At 37.6% G+C, this 26,122-nt stretch overlaps 1 protein-coding gene across 5 annotated transcripts in view; it reads left to right on the forward strand.

The window, feature by feature from the left end:
• The window catches only part of LOC149805892 (long-chain-fatty-acid--CoA ligase 1-like), a 149,830-nt gene that overhangs the window by 63,494 nt on the left and 60,214 nt on the right, over positions 1-26,122 (forward strand). For all 5 annotated transcript variants that reach the window (XM_089950650.1, XM_089950649.1, XM_089950648.1 and 2 more), the window contains exons 4-7: positions 2,641-2,708; positions 21,339-21,440; positions 23,023-23,122; positions 24,211-24,383. In XM_089950650.1, coding sequence (XP_089806776.1) covers positions 2,641-2,708; positions 21,339-21,440; positions 23,023-23,122; positions 24,211-24,383 — 443 coding nt within the window. The remainder of the gene's footprint in view (positions 1-2,640; positions 2,709-21,338; positions 21,441-23,022; positions 23,123-24,210; positions 24,384-26,122) is intronic.

Genomic DNA, 26,122 nt, shown 5'->3' on the forward strand with positions numbered 1-26,122 from the left:
TGATTTTATTTGGACCAGCCTGCAAAATAGTATAATAAAATGAGTCTGAAATATATTTGGATGCCTCATTTGTTGAAACTTTTCTGTGCATAATGTTATGACAATATTTATGACATCCTGAGGTGTTATTGCACTTTTACACATATGAACATTATAATATTGGTATATTAACATAAATAACACAGTAGTAATGGGATGAAAACAAATTACACTATTAATTTCACTTATCAGTCAGGTCCAACTGCAGTTTGCATTAGCTCAGATCTGCCATTGTGTAATATGCCACAGATTCTGGTTGATGTTGTTTGCATTAGTTCAGATCTGCCATTGTGTAATATGCCACAGATCATGGTTGAAGTTGTTTGCATTAGCTCAGATCTGCCATTGTGTAATATGCCACAGATCATGGTTGATGTTGTTTGCATTAGCTCAGATCTGCCATTGTGTAATATGCCACAGATCATGGTTGATGTTGTTTGCATTAGCTCAGATCTGTCATTGTGTAATATGGCACAGATCATGGTTGATGTTGTTTGCATTAGCTCAGATCTGCCATTTTGTAATATGCCACAGATCATGGTTGATGTTGTTTGCGTTAGCTCAGATCTGTCGCTGTGTAATATGCCACAGATCATGGTTGATGTTGCTTGCATTAGCTCAGATCTGCCATTGTGTAATATGCCAGGGGATGGAAGTCTGGCACACAAACAAAACTATCTAACTTTTACCTAATATTGATGTTTATTCATCCCAGAGAAGCCAGAAAATGTCTTATTTGATCCTATTCACATTCCTGCCGTGAATACACACTGAAACTAGTGGTACATATTATATATCACATCTGTCCATCTGTTCATTTTTTTCTTCTTTCCATTTAGTCATCATAACAAATCATGCCTTTTTATTCTTATACTAAAATCTGATAGGCTACACTTGACCCACAAAAATGCATATTTGTTAAGAGTTGTGATGTAAATATTGTTTGTCCTGAATTAAGCCTCAATGAAGTAAGAATGGCAGGGTCATCTTTGTTTGATGGATACATTATTCATGTGCCAGAGTTCTTAAGTTGTATTTATCAATTTCTGTCAGTGTCTACATCTAGATCAGGGTTAAAGGAATCAATTTTTGTCAGTGTCTACATCTAGATCAAGGTTAAAGGAATCAGTTTTTGTCGGTGTCTACATCTAGATCAGGGTTAAAGGAATCAGTTTTTGTCAGTGTTTACATCTAGATCAGGGTTAAAGGAATCAGTTTTTGTCAGTGTTTACATCTAGATCAGGGTTAAAGGAATCAGTTTTTGTCAGTGTTTACATCTAGATCAGGGTTAAAGGAATCAGTTTTTGTCAGTGTCTACATCTAAATCAAGGACAGAGGAATCACTTTTTGTACTAATACATCTGCTGTTTATCACACTTGGTCTTTTGAGGAATCATTGTTTTGAAGTAATTCAACATATCATGACTCTGTGGTCTTAAAATACCTAACAGAAAAGAGCAAACACAAACCAGTTTTATAAAATTCAACAAAACATTATTTCCCTAGAATACAAAGTGAAAATTTAAAAAGAATTTACAGTATTGTGAATTAAATCCCAAGTAATCCTAGAATTGCTAACACAAGTTCTTATGAATAAAGTTCTAAATAAACTTTAGTGGCATCCCTAATGAATTCCTATGCTGAAGGTGTTGATGTGCTTGTAATTGCCTGTAGTCTCAAATGTACTAATGACCTGAATGTTAATAATGTCCCAACAGTCTTTTTTGAATCACATTAATTTAATCCATGGTTTCCTTGTTTGAATTCACTATAATTTCCAATTAATGTCTCATTTCAAGATTATTATAGATGAGCACTATGTATTTCCAGAGAAGAATAATTTGAATTAAATAAATTCAGCGCAAATTAAACACAGAACACAACAATGATTCTGCCTAAAGATCTTATAGCATAAATGAGTAATTTCTAGATAAACAAGATTAAAAAGAGAACGTAACACACAAAAGAAGAGCCAGGATATTGGATAAAAGTTCATTTCCAGAACGATCCAGGCTATAATTAGACAAGGTCTGTTACTAAAATTATGATGAAGAACATAGTAAACACAACATCCTTGACTCAGCCCAAGATAAATATGTTTAATTCTATTGATAATAATCCTAATATTAAACCCACACTCATAGAGAAAATATTAGTTCTGAATAAGTTGTTTACAGAATTTAAAAAAATGATTCTGGTCAGGCAGACTTGATTTTGGACAGCTACATACTTCAGTTTTTACATTACCCATAGCATATAATAAATAACAAAACTAACCAACAATACAAATTAAATATACATAACAAACAATAATTTTTTTATTTATTTACCAAATGGAAATGACATAATAAAACTACTACAAAGCTAATTTATGTTTATGTCACTTTTTACAGTTTAGTTTACAATAATGTAAAAACACATGCACACACAAAATTGTGCTTATTGTTTTATCATCACATCACCTTTGGGCAGTGCTGTTCTATTGAAATTTCACTGTTATTTACTGAGTCTAGAACATCACTTCTGTCATAGTTCTTGTTCTTTTAAAATAAGATGAGAAAACCAAAACAAATGTGGATTGTATTGTTTGCTTGTTTACAGACAATGGACCCTGTTTGGGAAGCAGAACAGGACCCAGCAAGGAGTATGAATGGCTTTCTTACAAAGAGGTTTGTAAATACTGGTAATAAACATCAACTATAGTCTAGAAAATACTATCAGAATTAATCTCACTTTTTGAATAAAAGTAATTTTGTCCTTTCTTATTAAAAGTAGGCTTATTAGGACCTTAGCTAATGATGTGGCAGGAGTTTATTAGGATCGTAGCTAATGATATGGCAGGAGCTTTTTAGGGTCTTAGCTAATGATATGGCAGGAGCTTATTAAGGTCTTAGCTAATGATATGGCAGGAGCTTATTAGGACCTTAGCTAATGATATGGCAGGAGCTTATTAGGACCTTAGCTAATAATATGGCAGGAGCTTATTAGGATCTTAGCTAATGAGATGGCAGGAGCTTATTAGGACCTTAGCTAATGATATGGCAGGAGCTTATTAGAACCTTAGCTAATGATATATCAGGAGCAGCAGCAGGGAAGTTGAACAGACCAGAGTTTCCAGCCAAAATAAAGCTTCCTACGCGAACTTTCTCCGTAGAAGCCTCAGAAAGCAGAAATAACGCCTTCTACGGAGATCAATTTTCATGCATTTCAGACCGAGTGCATCGGTTGGTCGCGCCGTGTGTGTTAGTAAATATAGCGTCCAGGACAGGAAAAATAAATTATCGGGAATAAATTTTTGTGTTAAATTTTTTGTTGTCATTAGGGGCTGCTTTGGCCAATTTTACGTCGCATTAAAATAATATACTTGAAAATAATATGAGTCGGAAAACTAGTACAGTTGGAGAGCCTCATTCTGCTAGATTAGCGCGAGAACAATTAGCGGCAATAAAGAAACTTATCCCAGCAAAAGAATTATTCAAGAAAAAAGTTCGTGATTACAAAGACATGAAGTATGAATTTACCGATTTATCGTCGAAATTGTTAAAGCCAGTTACAGAAACAACCGAAAAAGTTTTTCTTGGTGACGTAAAAGATCCAGATATCAAGAAACGCGGAATTCTTCCTGTGTTGAGAGACATTGAGGAACACACTCGAATAGTGCCAGATCGACTGGACCAAATTCGCCAAGCACAAGCACAAGCACAAGCGCGGCAATAACAATTGCAGCAAGTACAAGCACAAGCACAAGCGCCACAAGAACAACCACAGCAAGTAGAAGAAAAACTGGAAGAAGAAGAGGAGGAGGAGAGTCAGGGGAGAGATCCTCGAGATGAAATAAAAGAAAAATTTACCGATAACGGTTGGAAAGCGATGGAAAAGCAATTTGACCTGTTTGGTAATAACATTGAATTATTTGGTACATTTGCGGTAGATTCTTTTGACAACAGGATGAAATTTTTAACAGAAGACGGATTGAAAAAAATTGGAACACGAAGTAATTGGTATAATAATCTATACCGAGTTAGATTTAATTTATCCCAGGCGAGGAAATCGGACCCTATTTATGCTCGTTTTTTAAATGCCGCAAAGGCAAGGAAAGAATACAACAAAAGAATACCGACAGAGGGACCACAACCACAGGAATTGAGGGAAATACCGGAACAAAAAAATCCATCGCAGGAACCATGCCCTACATACATTTTACCGATGACGCTATCAGGCATTTCAAAAAAGGAGATAATTTAATCAAAGTTGCCAAATTTGACTTCGATAAAAGAGGCGAATATTTGTATGACAGAAGTATCGATAAATATACCAAAGATGATTGGATTCCCGCGGTATATTTTGCTAAGATGGGAAGAATTGTCGATTTTAATGATCCGGGTTACATAAAATTTCTAGAAAAAATAGAAGAAGGGGATGAGGAGAAATACGAAGACGTATTATCACCATCGTCGTACTCATTACCAAAACCAAAAACAGGAAGCGGATATACCGTTTGTCCTGACAGCGTTGTCAACGACGTATCTCGCCTCGAGGTATTAATCGGAGGAAAGCGAGCCGGAAATAACTCTCATGAAATAATCAACGAGGCCTCCGATATTTGTCAGCGATTATTTCGCGGCGGTGTTATTAACTCTTATATTTACAAAGAGCTCGTTGACGAACTCATCGATTAAAACAACACAATTAAAATAACATGATTGTTCACAAACATCAACGCAGACCTAGACAGGTCCACATAGCTAACTCTCGATTGCCTGTATATAAATATATTCACGGCAACGGATTAGGCGATATCGTTAAAAGCCTCGTCACGCGAGTAGTCCCTAAAATCGGACCCGCAGCCAAACAAATTGCATCAAAGGCAATAGGAAAGATCGGCGAGACTGTTATTTCTGGCGTTGGTAATTTGGCCAGCAAAGGCTTCGATGTTGTCAAAAGTAAAATATCAAATTTAATGCGTAAATAAAAGCAGCCCGTCAAATTACCTAGCACCAGTGAAATGCCCGCCGAGGTCAGTAAAGCTATAAACGACGCAGCAAATAAAAAAATAAATGACCTAGCACAGGAAGTTGCTAACACAAATTTCGCAAATAATCTAGCAAAGGAAGTTGCGAACACAAGTTTCATATCGGGTAGCGGTCTTCGTTTTAGATGAAATTCTTAATAATAAATGTTCGCACAAGTGTCAAACGAAGTGTTCGACATGGACGAGCCTGTAGGTAGAGACACATCTGTGCGTGATATCCAGTATTTCTCGTACGACACAGTGACACCAAATGCGACTAATCGCGTTGAAATTCAAGTTCACGATACAACGAGATATTTTCTTCCGTCTGAGGCATATATCGAATTTGTTGGTAAAATTGTGAAAGGCGCTGACGGTACCAACTACGCAGCAAACTCTAAAATTGGATTCGTCAACAACGGCATCATGGCTTTATTCAAGAGCGCCACTTATATGATCGATGGAAGAGAATTGAATCAATTACGGGCAACGTTGATTTAGCAACGACGATTATAGGCCTAGCTAGATACTCGGATGATTTTACCAGATCAGCCGGTCCTAGCATGATGCTCGCCAAGGATAACTCCGATACCACTGATCATGTCCAGTATGATACCAGGAGACCAAAAAAAGTTACTGCCGCTGCCGATGATGCTGACGTCGAAAGTGTGATGATAAAAGTAAATACCAATTACAACCTCGGATTTGCCACGCGGAGAGCTATGTTAAAAGGAGATGGTCTAATGTTCTCCTGCGCAATTCCGCTATCTCACATTTTTGGATTTTGCAGACATTTCAGAAAAGTTATTTACGGAGCGAAGCATACAATTTCTTTTGTTCAAGACGACACAGGCAATGACAGAGCCATCTGGAGAGACGCTGCTGTTGCTGATGCCGGTAAGGTGGTCCTTACCAAATTTACCTTGTGGATGCCAGCGATAGTTCCATCGATGCTTGAGGAGGAAAAATTATTGTCATTCATGAATCAGGGTGGTAAGTCTGTTATGTCCTGGCTAACAACTACGACCGACTCAATCGACGTTAATATCAACGGAATATTTACCTGGCGAATTGCGTCACAACAAGGTGTCTCGGCGCCCAGACACATCTTTGTTGCTCTTCAAAACGCAAATAGATACGATCAAACTCACAGTCACATGATATTTGACCAATTCGCAGCAACAAACGTGTCGTTGAGGATAAACGGGCAACAAGAACCATCAGAGGAAATATCGATTGATTTTGAAAATTACTCGACGGCCCGCGCATATCATCGCTTGCTGTGTTTTATGGGTCGTGATCAAAATATCGATACTGGATTGCAAATATCACAGTTGGATTTTAATACTCGCTATCCTATCTATTACTTTTCCCTGGAACATCTCAATTTGGTAAAACAATCTGTCGTTGATATCCATTTCAAAGCCAGAATTAACACAGCTGGAGCAGCAAGGGCAATCGCGGTTATTCTCAGCGATAGAACAATGATCCTGGAAGGCATCAGCGGCAGAATGAGAGTCATCGACGCACCTGTCGAGAAAATGTAACAAAACCTAGATTTTTCTAAATTTAGATTAAACGATTATTAATATGCCATACGAACACGTCAGCGTAACTCTGACCCAGGGTCAGATGAAAAAACTTCAGTCAGCGATATCAAAGCGATGCGGTATGAAACTAACCTTGAAAAATGATCAAATTCATGGTGGGCCTAACAAATTATCGCTAACTAGGGGTCAACGTGAACGCTTCACCAAAGCCAAATCAGCGAATTCTGGCGTTCATGTGAATCTCAGTATAGGTGCCATCAGAGACATGGTCAAAGTAGGTGGATTTTTCCCTCTACTAGCCGCTATTCCTGGATTATTAGCCTCACTTGCTCCGACAATAGCAACCGGTCTAGCATCAGCCGCGGCTGGATACGCAGGTAAAAAATTATTAGAAAAAGTAGGAGGACGATACGGTAAAAAAAAGGGAAACAACCTTTATCCAAAACGACCTCTGTACGGATCCGGCCTAAGATTGGGACGACCTCCTCTGTACGGATCCGGTCTAAGATTAGCGCGCCCTATTCAAATTTAGATTTATCAAGCGAAGCAAAAAATAAAAAAATAAAATTTTTCAGAGGCATATTTATGCGGAACCAACTACCAGAAAAACCAAATTCTACTGAGACGGGAATAATAAATCTCGATTCAAATACCGGTCCTGGCACACACTGGGTCGCCTGCGCGATTAATCCTCGCGAAGTCGTTTATTTTGACTCATACGGACTAGCGCCACCGAAAGAATTCATCAATTACGTATCAAAGTTAAATATTCCAATTTGGTACTCGACACTTCCGACGCAGACGGTAATGGATCCACCGATATGTGGTCCAGAATCAATTAACGTTCTCGATGCGATTTCAAAATCATCCGGTCCGTATCACAGGATCGTATTTAAATACACCGTAGATAAATATCATGGTTGATATTTATGGTAGATTCATCTACAGGAAGAAGGAAGCAGCAGTGACTGACGCTGATACATCAAAATTTGCAACCAGGGATGATATTAATAATCTTCTATCGCTGTCAGAGATAGATCCTGGCGAAGTTGCTATTTTTCAAAATAGCGAAGGAAGATTACAAACAAGCAACATCAAAATAACTGATATAATCAAGCGAGACGAGTATAACGATTGTATTGATCAATTTACCAGCCTTTCAGAGTCGGTATCAAAATCCATCGCTGATATCGCCGATATTGTAGCGAAGTTGCCACTGAAGGCCAATATTGCGGACGTGGAAAAAAAAGACAACGAGCTATCAGCAACGTTGCTTCTGAAGGCCGATAAAACATTATACGACGATCTTCAGGACAAATTGACAAGAAGACTTAACAGGCTAACTAACGATCTTAAAAAACTCGACGATACCTTATCTAAACTTAGTAAAAAAATTGACGAGGACATAAAAAAATCTAGTGATACTTCCTCCGCCACAAACGAACTAGCAAAGAAAAAAGTTGATCAAGAATCGCACGATGATCTTAGCGATAAGGTAGAAAAAATCAGCGAGGATGTTACTAAGATTTTTACCGATGTTACCGAAATAAAAACCGTAATGGGTCAGAAAAGCGATAAAACACTACACGATGATCTCAGCGAGAAAACAAAAAAAATTAACGAGGATATTGCCAAAATTAACAAGGATATTGACGTAGTACGTGAATTGGTGCGTCAAAAGGTCGATATGTCATTGTACGACGACCTCGACGAGAAAACAAAAAAAATAAACGAGGATATTACTAAAATCAACGAGGATATTAACGCAGTATGTGAATTGGCGCATCAAAAGGTCGATAAAACATCACATAACGAACTTAGCGGAAAAACAAAAAAAATAAACGATGATATTGCCCAAATCAACGAGGATATTAACGCGGTACGTGAATTGGTGCGTCAAAAAGTCGATAAAACATCACACGACGATCTCAGCGAGAAAACAAAAAAATTAACGAGGAAATTTCCACGATACGTAAATTGGCGAGTGAAAAAGTCGATAAAACATCACACGACGATCTCAGCGAGAAAACAAAAAAAAATTAACGAGGATATTACTAAAATTAACAAGGAAACTTCCGAGATACGTCAAATTGCAAGTGAAAAAGTCGATAAAACATCACACGACGACCTCGACGAGGAAATAAAAAAAATCAACGAGGAAATTGCTAAAATTGACGAGAATATTAACACGGTACGTGAATTGGCGCGTCAAAAAGTCGATACATCGGTGTACGACGGAGAAATTCGAGACTTGAACACAAAACTTCTCGCCGCAACTACAAAAATTGACCAAAAGACCGATACAACATCACACGACGATCTCAGAGAAATTGTGAGAGAAATCCACGTGGATGTTTCAACGATGCGAAGTTCGAACAAGGATCTTCTCGACACGGTTACAGGAATTGATAATAAATTTAGAGTACAAATTAGCGATATTAACTCAAAAATATCGCCAGTGAATTTTCAAAGATTGGCGCGTTTTTATGTGCCGGATGAAGTGATGACAAAAATTCTCCCCTGCAATTTGACATTTGTGGTAAAAACACAGAATCTTACCTGGACACCCGAGAATAACACACTTAGCTTTACTTCGCCAATTACTGGCGTATATCGAGTATATATTATCTCGGGAGCGATAAAATTCAATGTAACGGCCGACCATCATGAAATTTATGAATATTATCCCGGGTTTTTTGTTATTTCTATAGGTGAAGATAACACTGAAACTTTTAAGCTAGAACCGCCAGATAGAACCACCACAGGACCAACCAATTATTTTGCAATTTTCGAATATTTATCCATATGGACTGCAATTGATTGGGTAAAATATGGTTAATATAATGACCGCATCGGACTACCGTTACAATCAGGCGCGTTCGTGGCAGGATTCGCTAAAAAAGCTCCTCGACGAATATCAGGTAAAAATAAAGAAATACCAGCGTAGATTAGTTACCATCGATGTTGCTGTGTACGCGGTAAGTGCAATAGTCGCCGGTGCGGGAATAATCTTATCCGCGGTAACAACAATCGCGCCGATCATTGCAACGATAGTAATATCATCGACAACGACAATCGCCAGTGTCCTCAATATCATCGCAAAAAAAATATCCTCGTGCACGAATGAAAAATTTTCCCTGTACACGAGTAAACTATCCCAGGTCAACGAGGCGTATTCGAAATTATCATCGTTGCTTTCTGAGAGTCTCAACGACGGCGTTATATCCGATCTCGGATTTTCAGCGATGATAAATATCTACTCCGAGATTGAACAAATAAATATAAATAATGTCCGAACTAGCTCAAATCGTGACAAACACAACACCATCGATAACAACACTGATATCAGGAAGCTCAACAAAGCCAGAATTTAGTATCGATTTTCTAACGCCAATTAGCGTCAAGGAAATTGCATTATCGCAGTTACGTGTCTATAACAGTTGGCCCAATATCAGATTGAAATCATTCGGTAGATTATTGTCAAACAATTCGCTTGTTTTTGCTAATAAAAACCGCCCTGATGGAAATCCCGATTGGACCGTCGTTAGTATACCAACAGGCAGCTACGAAATTGAGCAAATCGATAAGGAAATAACCTATAGGATATCAAATATAACCGGCGATGCTACTCCAGGAATAAAAATATTAGCACACGAACCAACGTTGTCATCGATCATCGAAGTAAAATCACCATATATCGTTGATATTTACCAATCATCAATTAGGACAGTGCTAGGTTGGCCTGAAATCGCACCTCCGGTAAAACCAAAAAAACCAGATGTTTTTATTCCAGGTTGGCACGAGGAAGCTTCTCCAGAGCCACCTGAACCAAAAAAATCTGACTTTACCACCAATGAAGGATATTACGAAACCGCCATCAGGCATAAAGATCTTGTCGAAGATGCCATCATTCTCATGAACAAACACAAATCCAACTCGGTATTTTTTGCTTTCACTCTTAAGGATAAGATTTTTTCATGGTTGCCTCTTCCTAAGGTCTCTCCGGATGTCGAAATTGTCGATGTTTCCCAAATTAGCAAGATAAAACCCATAGACGGTACGTTGATAAGAAAAACCATCGATGATTTTAATCAGGAACATAAATTACAATTAAATTTACTAAAAAAATATTTTCATGAATGTATCTTAGATGAATCAGACTCATGCAACAAAATTATTATCGAACGTGTGAAGATTCTGAACCAACTCGCGTTCGATGTTGAATATTATCACGGTATGTTCATTCGGGCGATAACCAACGATATATCAGTCGCTGATTATATTCTTCCCGTCAGTAGCTTCAAGTTGATTAGAAATTCAGGAGAGAAACAAAAATTTATGACGTTATTTGGATTAACCGAGGAAACATTACCAAATTTCAAATTTCCTGATTATAACGTTGATGAAATGAAAAAATCGGTCACTGATACCATCGATGATTTATTCCCGAAATTACATGCCACGTGGTTGACTAAAAAATTACAATCAAAATCAATTCTCCAGCATGATAATGATTCAGCCAAACAGGGACGGCATATCTCGCCGGGTATCGTTAATATAACGGAGGTCATCGCGATTAATCTTCACGCGGATGTCATCGAAGATAGCTACAACGTTGATTCGTCTGTGTCAAAACAGGCACACCAGGGATTTATCTTATATTCGTTTTCACCTAGCGTCTCTCCGGGATTTTTGATAATAAAAGAGCCGGTAAATCCATTTTACCTGCGATGTCACAGTCGATTATTATCAAGGATAAATTTCAAACTGACGGATCAAAATGGAAATTTGCTTGATATACGCGAGGAAACACTGAGTATCAATTTACTTGTGAGATCATGAAAATCTTCGGGATTTAAAAATCTATCCGCCAGAAAAAAATGGCCAAAAAATAAATAAAAATCAGGAAAATTTTTCAAAATTAGTAGATTTTTTTAATTTTTTTTTTTTTTTTGTGGGCAAGAATCAAAAATCTTAAGAATCTTCGATTCTAATTTTACTTTCATCGACTAGCTTTTTTAGCTGCCTGACGCACGAGCTGGTAATTTTTCTTGACTCATATTCGTCTGATAAACTCGACCTAACTTTTTCTACCAGCGTCGATAATTTAACGAAATCCTCGATTTGATCATCGCTGACAGTCGCAAGCGATTGGTACATCGCAATCTGGATTTTCTTTATGAATTTATATTCAGACGGTAGCGTGTACCTGTATTCGAGTTTTCCCTGGACGATCGTTTCAAATTCGGACCGGATTTTACCTGCGTCCAAATCTGAGGATAAATTTACATTTTTATTTTTCAGATCCTCGATGGCTTCGATGATGTTATTTACGTTTTCCTCGTTCATATAATAATTTTGTAATATTTAATTAAATTTCTGAGTCTGAAATTATCGGAATATATTAAAACTCAATCCATGCACCAAATCGGTAGGAGAACGTCGCATTACGTATTTTTTCTGCTACAAATTGTACCGATGCTGGATAAATACTAAAATATTTTGCAGCGGCATTCATCGATGTAAACACAATTTCCTCGTTTGTTTCTTGATTCATCGATTTGACCGCCCTGGCATACTTCGGATATTTACCGGTATCACCAAATTTAGTATTTTCACTCTGTGTCACCGCGCGGAGATTGGATATTTTATTATTGAATTTATTTCCGTCGATATGGTCGATAACAAGGTCACCCTTGATAGGTCCATGGAAACTCTCGTATATAAACCGATGATTAAGATAACGTGTGCATCTTCGTTTTTTGTTTTTGCTGATGGTAAACCTAAAATAACCCGATTTATCAACGTTGCCAACGTGATTCTTTGTTTTGATATGTCTAATGATACCATCCGATGATGATTCGTATCCCATGATCATTGGGTGAGATTTAAACTCGCATGTCATTGTTGATTCTGGAATCGCTGATTTTTGATTCATATAGTAATATCTATATGTTTAAATCATTATTTGCTTTGAATCGATTAATATAATCTTCTTCGCATGTTATGACCGACGAGGATCTTTTTTCATAATACCGACGCAATTCCCGATAATTTTTCCCTCCACATGCCAGACACAATCGAGTTTTTCCTCGCATGCCAACTTGACAAACTAAGCAACGTTGTGGTCCTTTACTGCCACGCCGAATCGCATGTATGTGAGCACCGCAATAATCGCCTCTGCAGGATTTGTCACAGAATTTTGTTGAACCGATTAGTATCCACTTGCATTGATTCATTATAATTTAAACATATGTCTAAAATATAATCATGGATGCATTTGATCTTGATGAGGCAGAATATATTATTCCTGAGGTTGACCGAGCCAAGAAAGAGTTCTTCGACGATGGAGCGGTTCACACTTGGTCGACATGGAAAACAAACTCTGTTGATGCTACGATGAATCTGGAATGAGCTAAGAAAATAATCGAGCACATAAAAACCGAACACAAGGAAGAGCGATTTATCTTTGGAATAAAATTTATCGCACAAATGCCCGATGATACCTGGATTATTCGCGATAAACGAGATCCAGTGCGTGGTGGTAAGAAAAACGTTATTCTTGATAAAAACTCTAAGCCCGGATTGTTACTTGGAATCGATGGCCCTTATTATGCTAGATCCTATCCAGCCAGCGCTGTTGTTTATGGAATTTATCGGCTAAATAACAACCCGGATGTGAAAAACCTACCTGCGATGAAAGAATCACCGATGATAAATTGCGTGGCTGAGCGTGTTATCGAGCACATGAAAAACGCTCGGCGTGGATCTGGTCTGACACAATTAAGGTTGGATAAAATTAATGCGTGGGCAAGTACCGTTGCTGATGGTGCATCGGTGGACGATGTAGCTGCGTTGAGTAAAAAACTAAAATTTCCTATCACGGTGAAAACGTTATCGGGAGAAATATTATACTCGTCGCCGTATAGATCCCGAGGAGCGCCAATCGAGATTGTCGATCACAATTCCCATGCGTGGTCGCAATCGGTAATGATATTTCCACGGGATCGTATGGTTAAATTTTATCCCGTGGAAAATTCCACGGCGGACACCGCGAAAGATAATTCCGATGATATGTTTAGATTTATCAAAAAATTAAGCGCATCTGATCCAATATCGATATGGTTGTTTTCGAGTGAAGAAAAATACGATCAATTTATTTTGCCATGCAGTGATATTTACAGAAATGAGATATTACACGAGTCGATGAAAAAACTCGCGGTGAAATATTCGTCGAATCCCGATCAGTTGCTAACGAATTGCTTTACAATTCCGTCTGTGGCCGCTCATGCCGCTAGAGAGAAAAATTCGTGGAAGCCTACTAGGAACGAATATCTCGCTGATATTCAACTTAGCTGTATCGAATACGGCCATGGCAGTTTGTGGAATACCAGGTACGATTTCGAAGATATGATCTCCGTTGACATGAGCGCGTGTTATCCCGGAAGTTTCCTCGGATATGGCGATTGTGCAGATTATTTTGCTAAATTCGGTCATCCTACCAGCGAGATGACAAGGGTAGCGATTAACAGACCGTTGCCTGATTTTGTCATGACAGGATTCGCTTATGTAACGTCGTTCGAGTTTGCTGAAAATTTACATAAAATTTGCTACATTTGGTTCGGCAGGCATTTATCTCAACGTCGTTGGGTCCCTACGGTGTTGTTGAGATATATGCTGGATTCATCGATGTTAGTATCGTTGACAGTGAGCGAGGCAATTATATCTTACAGAAAACAGACCGATGTGTGGTTGCCGACGGACTGTGACAATGCGAAAGATATAGGAAGAAAAATAATCGGCAAATTTACTCAGGGTGGATCTGTTGACCACAAACATCGACACGCTAGGTTGTTTATCAGCGATGCAGAGATGGATTTTATAATCGCCGATACGGTGTCACGAGGAATATTTTGTAACAGAGAGAATATTATGATTGATGGAGCAAAGTTAGGTACCGTGATTAGCTACCTTGATGGAGAATCAGCGCAATATACACATTTATGATCATCGATGCTCGCCTATGTAAGTATAAATTTGCTGTCGATGATAAACAAATTTTCTGATATCGCAGTAAGGGTCGCGACGGATTCGTTTTATATCGATAAAAAATACCAAGATAGGCTGAAAAATTTAATTACCGACGGTAGCTCTTGGGGAACGTGGAGGATAAAAAACGAGGATATTCTAGATTATTGCGAAGACGCCGATGTTGAAGATCGCGATGAATTCCATCAAGGTAGATTTGAAAAATCTTCAATTTTGGAATCTTCGACGGCAGCATCTGCGTTTGACCCAATTTCACGCAGTAAATTCATTTACCTAAATGGACCTGGTGGTAGCGGTAAAACAACGTGAGTAATAAATTTATTTGCGAACTTCGATATGATCGTGTTGACTCCGACACACAGATTAGCGCGAGAAATAAAGCAGCGTGGCGTTAATTCTTGCACGTACCATAGCTATTTCAAATACAGCGGTGGATCATGGGACTCGGTTCGTATGGGGGACAAATATGTCAACAAGATCATTATATTTGATGAGATTTGCACAGTAAATTTGGATATACTAAAATCAATATTAGCTTGGTTGGAAGGGAAAAATACCGCTGTAATAATGTGCGGCGATCATGGCCAACCTGATCCGATTGATGGCGAATCGCCTCACGAATGGCTCAGAAGTTTTGTTGACTATTATGAGGAAATCGACGCTGATTACAGATCGACGGATATTTTGTTAACCGAATTCAAAAAATTGATTCAATTACAACCGAATAAGATTCAGTGTGACGTCATGAGGAAAATAATCGACGAGACTCCGATGAACGATTTTCTAAATTTGTGGCGTCCTGATCATCTGATCGTCGCTAGTAGAAAAATTATTCGTGATATTATTCAGGAAATGTTGTTCAAGCTGCATTGTGAGAAATTTCCAACGCTGCAGGTACCGTTATGTTACAGGCCCGCTAATACTAGGCGACAAAATATCAACGTTACTCTGCCATGTGGAGAGGAAAAAAACTTGGTCTTGAATGATATTATCTTTGTTGATATTAACCTTGTTAATGAAGCGTTAAATGCAGAAAAATCACCATGGAAATTAGGCTACGCAACAACGATACATTCATCGCAGGGATTAACCGTCGATGGCCAAGTTTGGATTGTCGATGATAGAATTTCTTGGTCAAATTTGGTATATTTGGCCATGTCAAGAGTAAGAAAATTATCTCAACTAGGACGAATTCGAGTAAACTACATAAGTGACGCTGGCGGTAGTTGAGTATCTTCTGGTACTATTTGTAATTCTTCTTTGGTAAATCCGCGTTGTGGCGCTAACGAATCTAGGATATAAATCGCTGGTCTTCCTGACGATCTTGTTACAGCGGATATTTTGTGAGTTGTAACGCTCCAGGTTGGGTCGGTTGCTCTTTTTCTTCCTCCTTCGGCCTCGCCTTCTTTATACAAATATCTGACTGTGACGCTACCTAGTACAGGCTGAATTGTGGAATATCGCTTTAGGGGTATATTCGATTTTGTGATTGCAATTGCAGGTTTCATTGCTATTGTTCGAGTTACTTCGTTATTTAACGCGTTAATTACCTGAGGCAGTCTTGATACCCAATCGTGAGATCGATTATCTTGAATAAACTCACGCGCGTACTGGTATCCAAATAATCGTTCCGCGAGCATTTTGTTGAATCTTTCGACCATAGCTTGATTGCGATGAACACCTACAATACCGCGTCGGATTTTGACGTTATTTTTTTTCATCAATGAGGTAACCGCGCCAAGAAATTCTCAACCCGGATCAACCTGGAGAAGATTTGGCCATGTTAATGGGGATCGTGAGTAAATTTCGTTAAACGCCTTGGCAATTTCTGTTGCTGTTTTATTCGATAATGGCTCGGCTTCTTTATACCTGCTAGCGATATCAACGATTGTCAAAACATATTTATATGTGACGCCGTCAACGGTATCGTGAGGAAGAAACATCAGATCCGCCTGATGGACCTCATTAGGGACACTGACGGTGAAACTCGCGTACGGTATTTTCTTAGGCGGAGGGAGATATATTTGCCAAATTGCCTGTTTCGATAACCACGATTCAGCGATGGATTGTTTTACTTTAGCGGCTTTAGCAAGTTTGGCAATCGCTGATTTTCCTCGCCAAAATCCTCGCGGAGAATAATATATCTGCTCCATATTATTTACCAGCACCGAATACTAATTTGCCTTTCATCGCGCCTTTTACCACCCATGTTGCCAATTTCTCTTTGAAATTTTTATCAGGAATCGCGTCTAGTGCGTGAATTAGCTTGATATCAGCGAGATGCCTCTGTTGTAAATCTCCACTGCGATATGCGAGATCGTGGTAGTAACAAGCTTTATCGATTGCATTTACCGGATTTTCGCCTTGATTTGGTTGATTATTATCATCGAGTCTAATATCGAGCCTTGTTCCGGGTCCGCAATAATTATATCCAGGTAGATGTTTCTCTCCGGGATATTTTGCCCAGGGCAGCCCAGGTAGATTTTTTAAGGAGGCGGCAATGTCTCCTCCTGTTCTAGTTTTTTTTTTACGAATCTAAACTTGCGTGTCTTGCAAACTTCGCATTTTCCTGAGATCGCATTTCTGTTGTTGCGTGTAACGATTTCGGTTGGATTTATCGTAGCTGTGTGCTTGCGGCACTTCACACAATATAGATCCATGTATTCTAGTAACATGAATGTAATTGATTTTTCAGCCACGAAACGACGCGAGCAGGTAAAACATCATGCGGCATTACCGAATTCGATCAGAATGATAATCATCGGTCCATCTGGATCTGGTAAGACACAATTGTTATTAAATTTGATCATGCGATGGCTAAAATGGGACAAATTGTACTTGGTTGCACCATCCGTTGACGATCAACGTTGTTATCAAGTATTAAAAGAATTTAGCGACAATACCGATGAGGGCACAATCGAATTCATCACAGACATCAATGAAGCTCCATCCGTGGAGAATTTGGACGGCGATGTTAATAATCTTGTTGTTTTCGATGACGTTATGCTGGACAAGCAAACTAACCCGGCTAGGATATTCTCGCGTGGCAGACACAAGAACACCGATGTTATTTACGTAACACAGAGATACACGCAGATTCCAAAGGTGATTAGGGACAATTGCAACATTTTATCGGTGTTCAATGGCGTAGACACGCACACGCTGAGAAATATCCATCAGACCTGGTGCAACGGCGACATGGATATAAATAAATTTAAAAATTTATTCAGCCGCGCTCAGGCAACGCCGCATGGTTTCATCACGATAAATCTTCATGATCCACGAAGTTGGTATCGAATTGGTCTTGATCAAATTTATTCATGAAAAAGCAGCCCCTAATGACAACAAAAAATTTAACACAAAAATTTATTCCCGATAATTTATTTTTCCTGTCCTGGACGCTATATTTACTAACACACACAGCGCGACCAACCGATGCACTCGGTCTGAAATGCATGAAAATTGATCTCCGTAGAAGGCGTTATTTCTGCTTTCTGAGGCTTCTACGGAGAAAGTTGGCGTAGGAAGCTTTATTTTGGCTGGAAACTCTGGTCTGTTCAACTTCCCTGCTGCTCAGGAGCTTATTAGGGTCTTAGCTAATGATATGGCAGGAGCTTATTAGGACCTTAGGTAATGATATGGCAGGTGCTTATTAGGACCTTAGCTAATGATATTTCAGGAGCTTATTAGGACCTTAGCTAATGATATTTCAGGAGCTTATTAGGATGTTAGTTAATGATATGGCAGGAGCTTATTAGGACCTTAGCTAATGATGTGGCAGGAGCTTATTAGGGTCTTAGCTAATGATATGGCAGGAGCTTATTAGAGCCTAGTTAATGATGTGGCAAGAGCTCAGTTGTGATCATGTTTGTTAAACAATTGTCCATACACCTGTTCATCTGTCTGCAGAACCCTTATACATTTTTGCTGAATGAAATGATATCCCAGGCAAGTGTTGCCCTCACTGTCCCCTGCTCAGAATAATCCCACAAATTCCATGCCCATATCACCTGCTCTATATTAGGGCCCTGTATTCCTGTCCACACTAACTTCAGTAGCATACATTTTCAAGATACAGTGGAATTATAATTAAGTTTGGTGTGCAGATTTAATATCCCCTGTCATGAAGTTTAGGGGACATATAAATGGTGTTTGTCAATCTCTCTGCCCATAGTCATCAGTTTTTAATGCACATCTTGCCAAATGTGCCATGGTCAGAGATCTCTTCTGTGATTCAGACCTGCACACAATGCCAAATGTGCTGCGGTCAGACATCCCTTTTACTGTTATTCAAACCAGCACACAATGCCAAATGTGCCATGGTCAGATAGCAATTTTACTGTTATTCAAACCTGCACATAATGCCAAATGTGCCATGGTCAGACATCAGTTTTACTGTTATTCAAACCTGCACTCAATGCCAAATGTGCCATAGTCTGACATCAGTTTTACTGTTATTAAACCTGCACACAATGCCAAATGTGCCTTAGTCAGACATCAGTTTTACTGTTATTCAAACCTGCACATAATGCCAAATGTGCCATGGTCAGATAGCAGTTTTACTGTTATTCAAACCTGCACACAATGCCAAATATGCCATGGTCAGACATCAGTTTTACTGTTATTCAAACCTGCACACAATGCCAAATATGCCATGGTCAGACAGCAATTTTACTGTTATTCAAACCTGCAAACAATGCCAAATGTGCCATTGTCAGACAGCAATTTTACTGTTATTCAAACCTGCACTAAATGCCAAATGTGCCGTAGTCTGACATCAGTTTTACTGTTCTTAAACCTGCACACAATGCCAAATGTGCCTTGGTCAGACATCAGTTTTACTGTTATTCAAACCTGCACACAACGCCAAATGTGCCATTGTCAGAGGTCTCCTCAGCTGTTATTCAAACTTACATGCACCAAATATGCATTGATTAGATATCAGTTTTACAGTTATTCAAACCTGTACACAATGCCAAATGTGCCAAGGTCAGAGATTTTGGGATCTGTTCACCTTAACAGATATGTTACATCTTTTTTCCAAGTTGATCTGCTTATTAACTCTGTGATGGATAATTTCAGTTATGGCATTTGGGTATAGATTAATATATTAAGTAGGTTTCATCATAACTAACTTCACCATTTATTTACAGGATAAGTAAGTATTATATTAATTAACTTTGCACTTCTTATGTTAATAGACTACATTTGAACGTCAAATAAAAATGTATATGTTGTAATAATCAACGTATTATAAATAAAAATGTAAATGTTATCATGATCAGTATATTTTAAATGCAGTATAGAACTTTTTAGGTGAATGCATGTCATATCTCAAGAATGATTATGAGTAAAGAAGCAAATATATGTATTTTTGAAATGGTATATTTTTCTTCTTAATCATACTTTTATTTTGACCTTTAAAGCTGGCTCTCCTGAACAAACCTGTTAAGACAGACCACCTGTTGAGAAAGACCGCCTGTTAAGAGAGACCTCTTTTTGTTGACAGAATTTGTTGTCTCTCATGACAGGTCTTGTTGTATCCTTTGTGTACAAGTGGTCTTTCGGTTTTTGATCCAGAGAGAAATTTGTGATGAGTTTACAAAGGTTTGTTACTAAAAGATGTAGATGTTTACATCATTGCACAGTGAGGCTCCAGTGACTTTTTTTACAAGAGTTACATCCCTCTTTTTAACTTGGAGTATGAATGGACTGTTATATACATCTTGTGGGTGCAACTTATTTCTCATTTTAACTTAATGGATAGAGGTGTTGCTTTTTATGAGAGTTTAATCTCTTATTTGGTATGTAAACTGGTGAAAGAAATACAAAAGTAGATGTAGATATATATTCTACAAGTGCTAAATACTGGAGAGTGGTCTGCAACTGCTCTCCCTGAAGACTTTGATAGACTACATTGAGAGAAAAGATAGGGTGGGATCAGTAAAGTGTACCAACATGCAGTTTACATGCCAACATGCAGTGCACATAATATCATGGCTGAGTCATTCTATTACTCACTCCACCAATACATGCTACATGAGACAATCTCCACAAATGTATTAAATATATAATAGCAAGACAACAAATATAACAGATATAACATTTATGATAAATATAACACTGGCTACATCCACTCCCTGTTAGGAATAAAATGTCTCCAGACATTTAAAACATCTTGGATTGAAATTCTAAAAAAATATGAACATTGTACAAGAACAACTTTCTATTACTATATACCTTTCTTATCTACCATAGTGATACTACCATGACGGATCTAGTAGATCAGCCCCAGTAGTATTCAAACCCACCCGATTCTTCCCAGAAGATCACTATGACCACATTTTTTCACCATTTTATAATAACTGATCCAAAAACAGGGATTAATGCTGAAATTCCAAACTTGAATTATAAATATAGGAATATTTTCCATACATGTACAGCTTTCATATAATACATGTGAGATAATTGAATAATGTACTGTATTAAATATATACAATTAATGGTTTAAAGGGACTATAACCTCTTAAAAAAAACAACTTGGAATCTGCTGAATATAGATGTTTGAGTATCGTTTGGTTGGGATAAATGTTTTGGCCACTTTTGTCTTCTTCGTATTTAATTTTCAAAGTGCTTTAAGTGCATTTTAACTTACTGTCTTGTATTGTGAATGTGTTTATTTTTTCCAGGTATACAACAGAGCTCAGGCAGTAGGATCAGGTTTAATCCTGGAAGGACAAAAGCCCCAAAGTGATACTTTCATCGGCATTTATAGTACCAACAGAGCAGAGGTAAGCAGATGTAACTGATAATTGACATAAAAGAAATTATAGAAATAATTACCTCTGGTTTGTAAATTGATTTAGTGCTAAGTTTCCACATGTTGCAAAGTTAGGAAGCTGCCATTTTATTAGATGGTGACAAAATGATGGCATAGTGTCAGGTAAGGATGTGAGCTTATTTAAAGTCTGAGTCATTCTCTTCAAGCTCTGTAGAGACAAACAGGATCATTTGAACTCTGAATTATTTCTGTTCAGTGAAAGAGAAAATGTTTTCATTGTTAGAACTTAGATTTAAAGATATTAAAAAAAATGTAAGAACAACGTCTCGTTTATCTTTTAGCAGTTACAACTCAACTTAATTACCAAATGCATCAGCACTTGCTTCAAAATCAAACATATTTTGGCATGGAGGGATTTCAGTCCCTCCATGATTTTAGCATAATCTCCATTCTCTTGTACCAAATGTAGTTTGTACGACTTACTAATAGTATCAAACCTATTGGTCTTACTAAAATTAGCAATAAAGTATAGATCCACTAGCCTTTCCACGCAGAGTTATTGATCAAGGGAGGCAATCCAAAGTCAGGTAAATAATTAATTATGATAGTCCTAAGTGGTTAAAGCATCAGGACTGGTCAGCCTGGAGTCAGGATAGTGAGACTGGATGAAACATCATGCTACATGTCTGCAGCATGATGCCTCAGTGCTAGACATCACTATAAACTATCACACTGCAGACATCATAGTGATATGACTAAAATTGTTAAAGCTATGTTAAAAAATTTTTAAAAGTTATTGCAAATTTGTCCTAACTTTTGCCATACATTCTTCTCAATTCTTATTTCTTAATGGTGCCACTAGTACATACAATATGGCTTCCACACTGGTCTGGGTTCCCATAGGTCCTGGAATCCAGGAAAAGTTTTGGAATTTAGAAAATAAATTTCAAGGGCCTTGAAAAGTCATGGAATTTCCCAAAACTTTGCAGAGTTTTGGAAAAGTCATGGAATTTCTGACAGTGGAGTTAAAAATTGATAACTTGCAATTTCGTAGAGCGCCAAGCAGCAATTTAAAAAACTTGTTTCAAACACAATTAAATAAACTTAGTCCATGGGATATTTTGACATTGTCTTAGACAAACTTTGTCCATGGGTATATTTTGACATTGTCTTTGACAAGTTCAGTGGTTTTCTATCCATGGTATCAGGTTCAATGTCACAGTGGCCATTTGTAAGAATTTTGTCCTGAGCATTCATGGATCGATATCTTGTGAACATGTTAACTCAGATATGTAAGATTCCTGGAAATTCATTTTGACCAGAAGAGCATCAGTCCCTCCAAGGGACTCTTTGTTTGGTGGGTTCCAATTCATTGATTATTTAGTTGCTACAGACAAACAAGTCAGTTGGTTTCTTTGGTTTTCCAGTAATAATTGTCAAAACTAACCACCCAAACCTCTCGTGATCCTTTTCAATGAATACAGATGCAGTGAAATTACGTCTGAAAATTTGTACTACTTAGTATTACATTGAATGTTCGTCACTCTCTGTATCAGTAAAAGCAACCACAATGACAGTCCTGTTGATTTCAGTGGACCATCACAGAACAAGCATGTAGTATGTTTTCCATGGTAACAGTGGCCCTGTATGACACACTTGGACCAGATGCTTGCTCATACATCATAAATCAGAGTAAGTAGAACTACAATGTACAATTTATTTTTAAGACTTTCTGGACTCAAAGAGTTCAGTGTTGACAAGACATAAGATATGCACAGAGTGGTAAATTCCAAGAGATGCATGACTTCTGAGACATGTTTGGCAGGTGCTTCCCTCACATGATGTATGTTGAGACTGAAAAACAGGAGCTGAGTATGGATCATTAAAAATTTTTTTTATCTAAAATAAATAGGGGTGTTCACTTATGTAGGCATCTGCAGTTATGACATACAAAGATTTATGAAAAATAGAGTAGGTATAAAATTAAAGACACTTTTGTACACACACAAGTAGTAGAAATTGTTGTACTGAATTAATGTACAAGCCCTCAGTGTGTTGAAATTATACATTCTATTAAAAGATCACCAGATTTATTGATACACGAGCCAGAAAATATATGGATAAACGAACATTATTTTATTTGAAAGTTAGGAAGAAGAGGTTTCTTGGTTTGTTGTTTGGTTTTACATCTTCTATTCCTAGCACCTAATTTACCTCTACCAGTGAAAAAGGAAAGCACAAAACATAGGACACATGACATCCATGTACAGATCAGCACAGTTTGCAGTCTTAGTCTTTTCCTCTCACAAGGCCTAAGGGTCATATAAAACCTATGATTTGTACCCAGTTCTTGCTAACCAAACAGGTACAAAATCAGACTAGATCATAAAAGTAACCAGTCATATGTAAGAAGTCACATTAGTTATCTTTCTCTTATCATCACAACTGTCAAAGAAATTGGAAGAGAAGTTGCCATCTTGTAAATTCTTCGTCTGGTTTAGTGGGGAGTTTAACTTACTGTCTCTATTCTACTTCTTATTATGTTTCAGAGTTGGTCAGTTTGAATTATCCAACAGACGACATACCTTAGAAATATCTCATACAGTTTGTCTTGTTTCTTGTCCATGTGGAAAAGCTACATAAAGCTGTAACTTTTCTGCCTGTAGCAGCAGCAATATCATTGTGCTCAATCATTTTTTGTTAAGGTTTGGTGAAAGTCTAAGGCTCAACATCCACATCATGGGCTTCTGTATATGTACAAGTGTTTATTCTCCTTTCAGCTGAGATGCAGCTGGTTGTGGTGGATAAACCAGAGAAGGCCCAGCTACTTCTAGACAATATAAGTACAATTCCCAGTCTAAAAATATTAGTCCTGCTGGAGCCTGCTAGCTCAAAAAACCAAGAGACTGCTGAGAAACATGACATCAAGCTTGTGCAGTTTGCAGATCTCATGGTAATGATTTACATATCGGTCATTCTTATGATACCAGGGTTTCTCACCACCTTGTGGTGGTGTAACAACTATTCTGTACATGCCAGACAGGTGCTTACCACCATTCCTTGAAGAATTCCTTGCAACCATGCCTTAAACTTTAAAAAACAAACAAGTATCCGTATCGTATCATTTAAAATTATATGAAATGGACCTTTAATCTCTTAAGCAGTACAGACCTGCCAACTCATACAATTTTGCCATAAGTCTTACGACATATACCCTTACAATACGGACTTGCGGCATACAAGCAAAAACTACAGAAAAATTATAGTTGCCAAAAAAATCCAGATAATTGATTCATCCATATTTGATATGGATCCAGGTTTCATATTAGGATTAGTGAAATAAGTCAGGGAACCAGGCTAACATTACAGCTGCACCCCAGATGCTTTAAATTGCACCTATTTGTTCATGCAAAGCGTCGGCATGATCAAACTGTTGATTATAGATTATTTTTTAAATGGCATCCAGAAAGTGATACATGTTTAAGACGAAAGGGAAAATAAGCTTCTAAAAAAAGTGTTAATAATCAACACGCAAGAATTAAAAGGAGTATTCAGATTCTTGTGAATAAAAGCTGGAAAGGACATAATTACGTTTATTGGACAATCACATGCCAATTTGAACATGTCTCACGAAAGAAGATTCTAATATCGATTGCTAGTGTCATTTGAAATGGAAAAAGAATTTCCAAGAATTACATCAAGTTGAGAGACAGCAACAAGCCATTGAGTTGCATAGGGTTTGGAAGTAAAGTTTGTGCATTTGTACTTGTGGTAAATAAAGTCTATGCGTACTTTACAAACTTTTCAGTTGAACATAATGTTTATCGTCACTGCATCAAACTTTTAATTATGTTTTCCAGCTTTACAATAGCAGTTATTGATATTTTGTTACACCTTACTGAAAACTGGTCAATCTTACGGAAAAAAATCAATGCCTTACTGAGACAGACTCATCAGGGTTGGCAGGTCTGAAGCAGTTCCCAGATATAAAAAATTTGTGACTTGACTCCCAGAACCAAAAATTATCTTTAAAATTGTAATAGAAAATGAACTACTGATGAATGTGTTTTTATTTAGTTCCTACTGACCATTTTCTCTTAAACTTTTTTATGGAGGGTTATTGTGATATATTGCTTAAGATTTGTGAAAATGTATGCATATCATTTGTATTCCTCTCTTTTTTGTCAAATAACTATTGTAAACTAAGCTTATATCACGGAAGTATGAAGCACAGCTCTTGTATTAATATCAGTCTTTCTAATATTAATTTAATCTTATTTTCAATGATTCAATGATTTCCTTAGAGAACATTATCATTTGAGAAATACTGTATTAAATTTAGAGATGAAACATGACAAGGATAATAAAATATCATTATGGTACGCAGAAGGTGGCATCATTTAGTAAAGGATTTTTATGTAGACTTTCCTGTCATCTGCTGTAAGGTTTCTATGTTGCCTTTGTTTAAATCATGATTTTATTAGTGTATTGCTGTACTTCTAATAAATATTCACCCCATATACATTTTTTTCTTCTTTTTTATACGTGGAAAATAAAACTCATAGGTTGAAAAAAGTTATCCCCATCTGTGCATTTTCACAGGATTAGACTTATTTGTAAAAAATATGAATGAAATTGTCACACATCTCAAAAGAGAAGAAAGGCATGAGCAGTTCAAGGCCGTATAACATT

Source organism: Sinohyriopsis cumingii, chromosome 2, assembly GCF_028554795.1.
Source record: "Sinohyriopsis cumingii isolate HCF-2022 chromosome 2, ASM2855479v2, whole genome shotgun sequence".
NCBI classification, from domain to species: Eukaryota; Metazoa; Mollusca; class Bivalvia; order Unionida; family Unionidae; genus Sinohyriopsis; species Sinohyriopsis cumingii.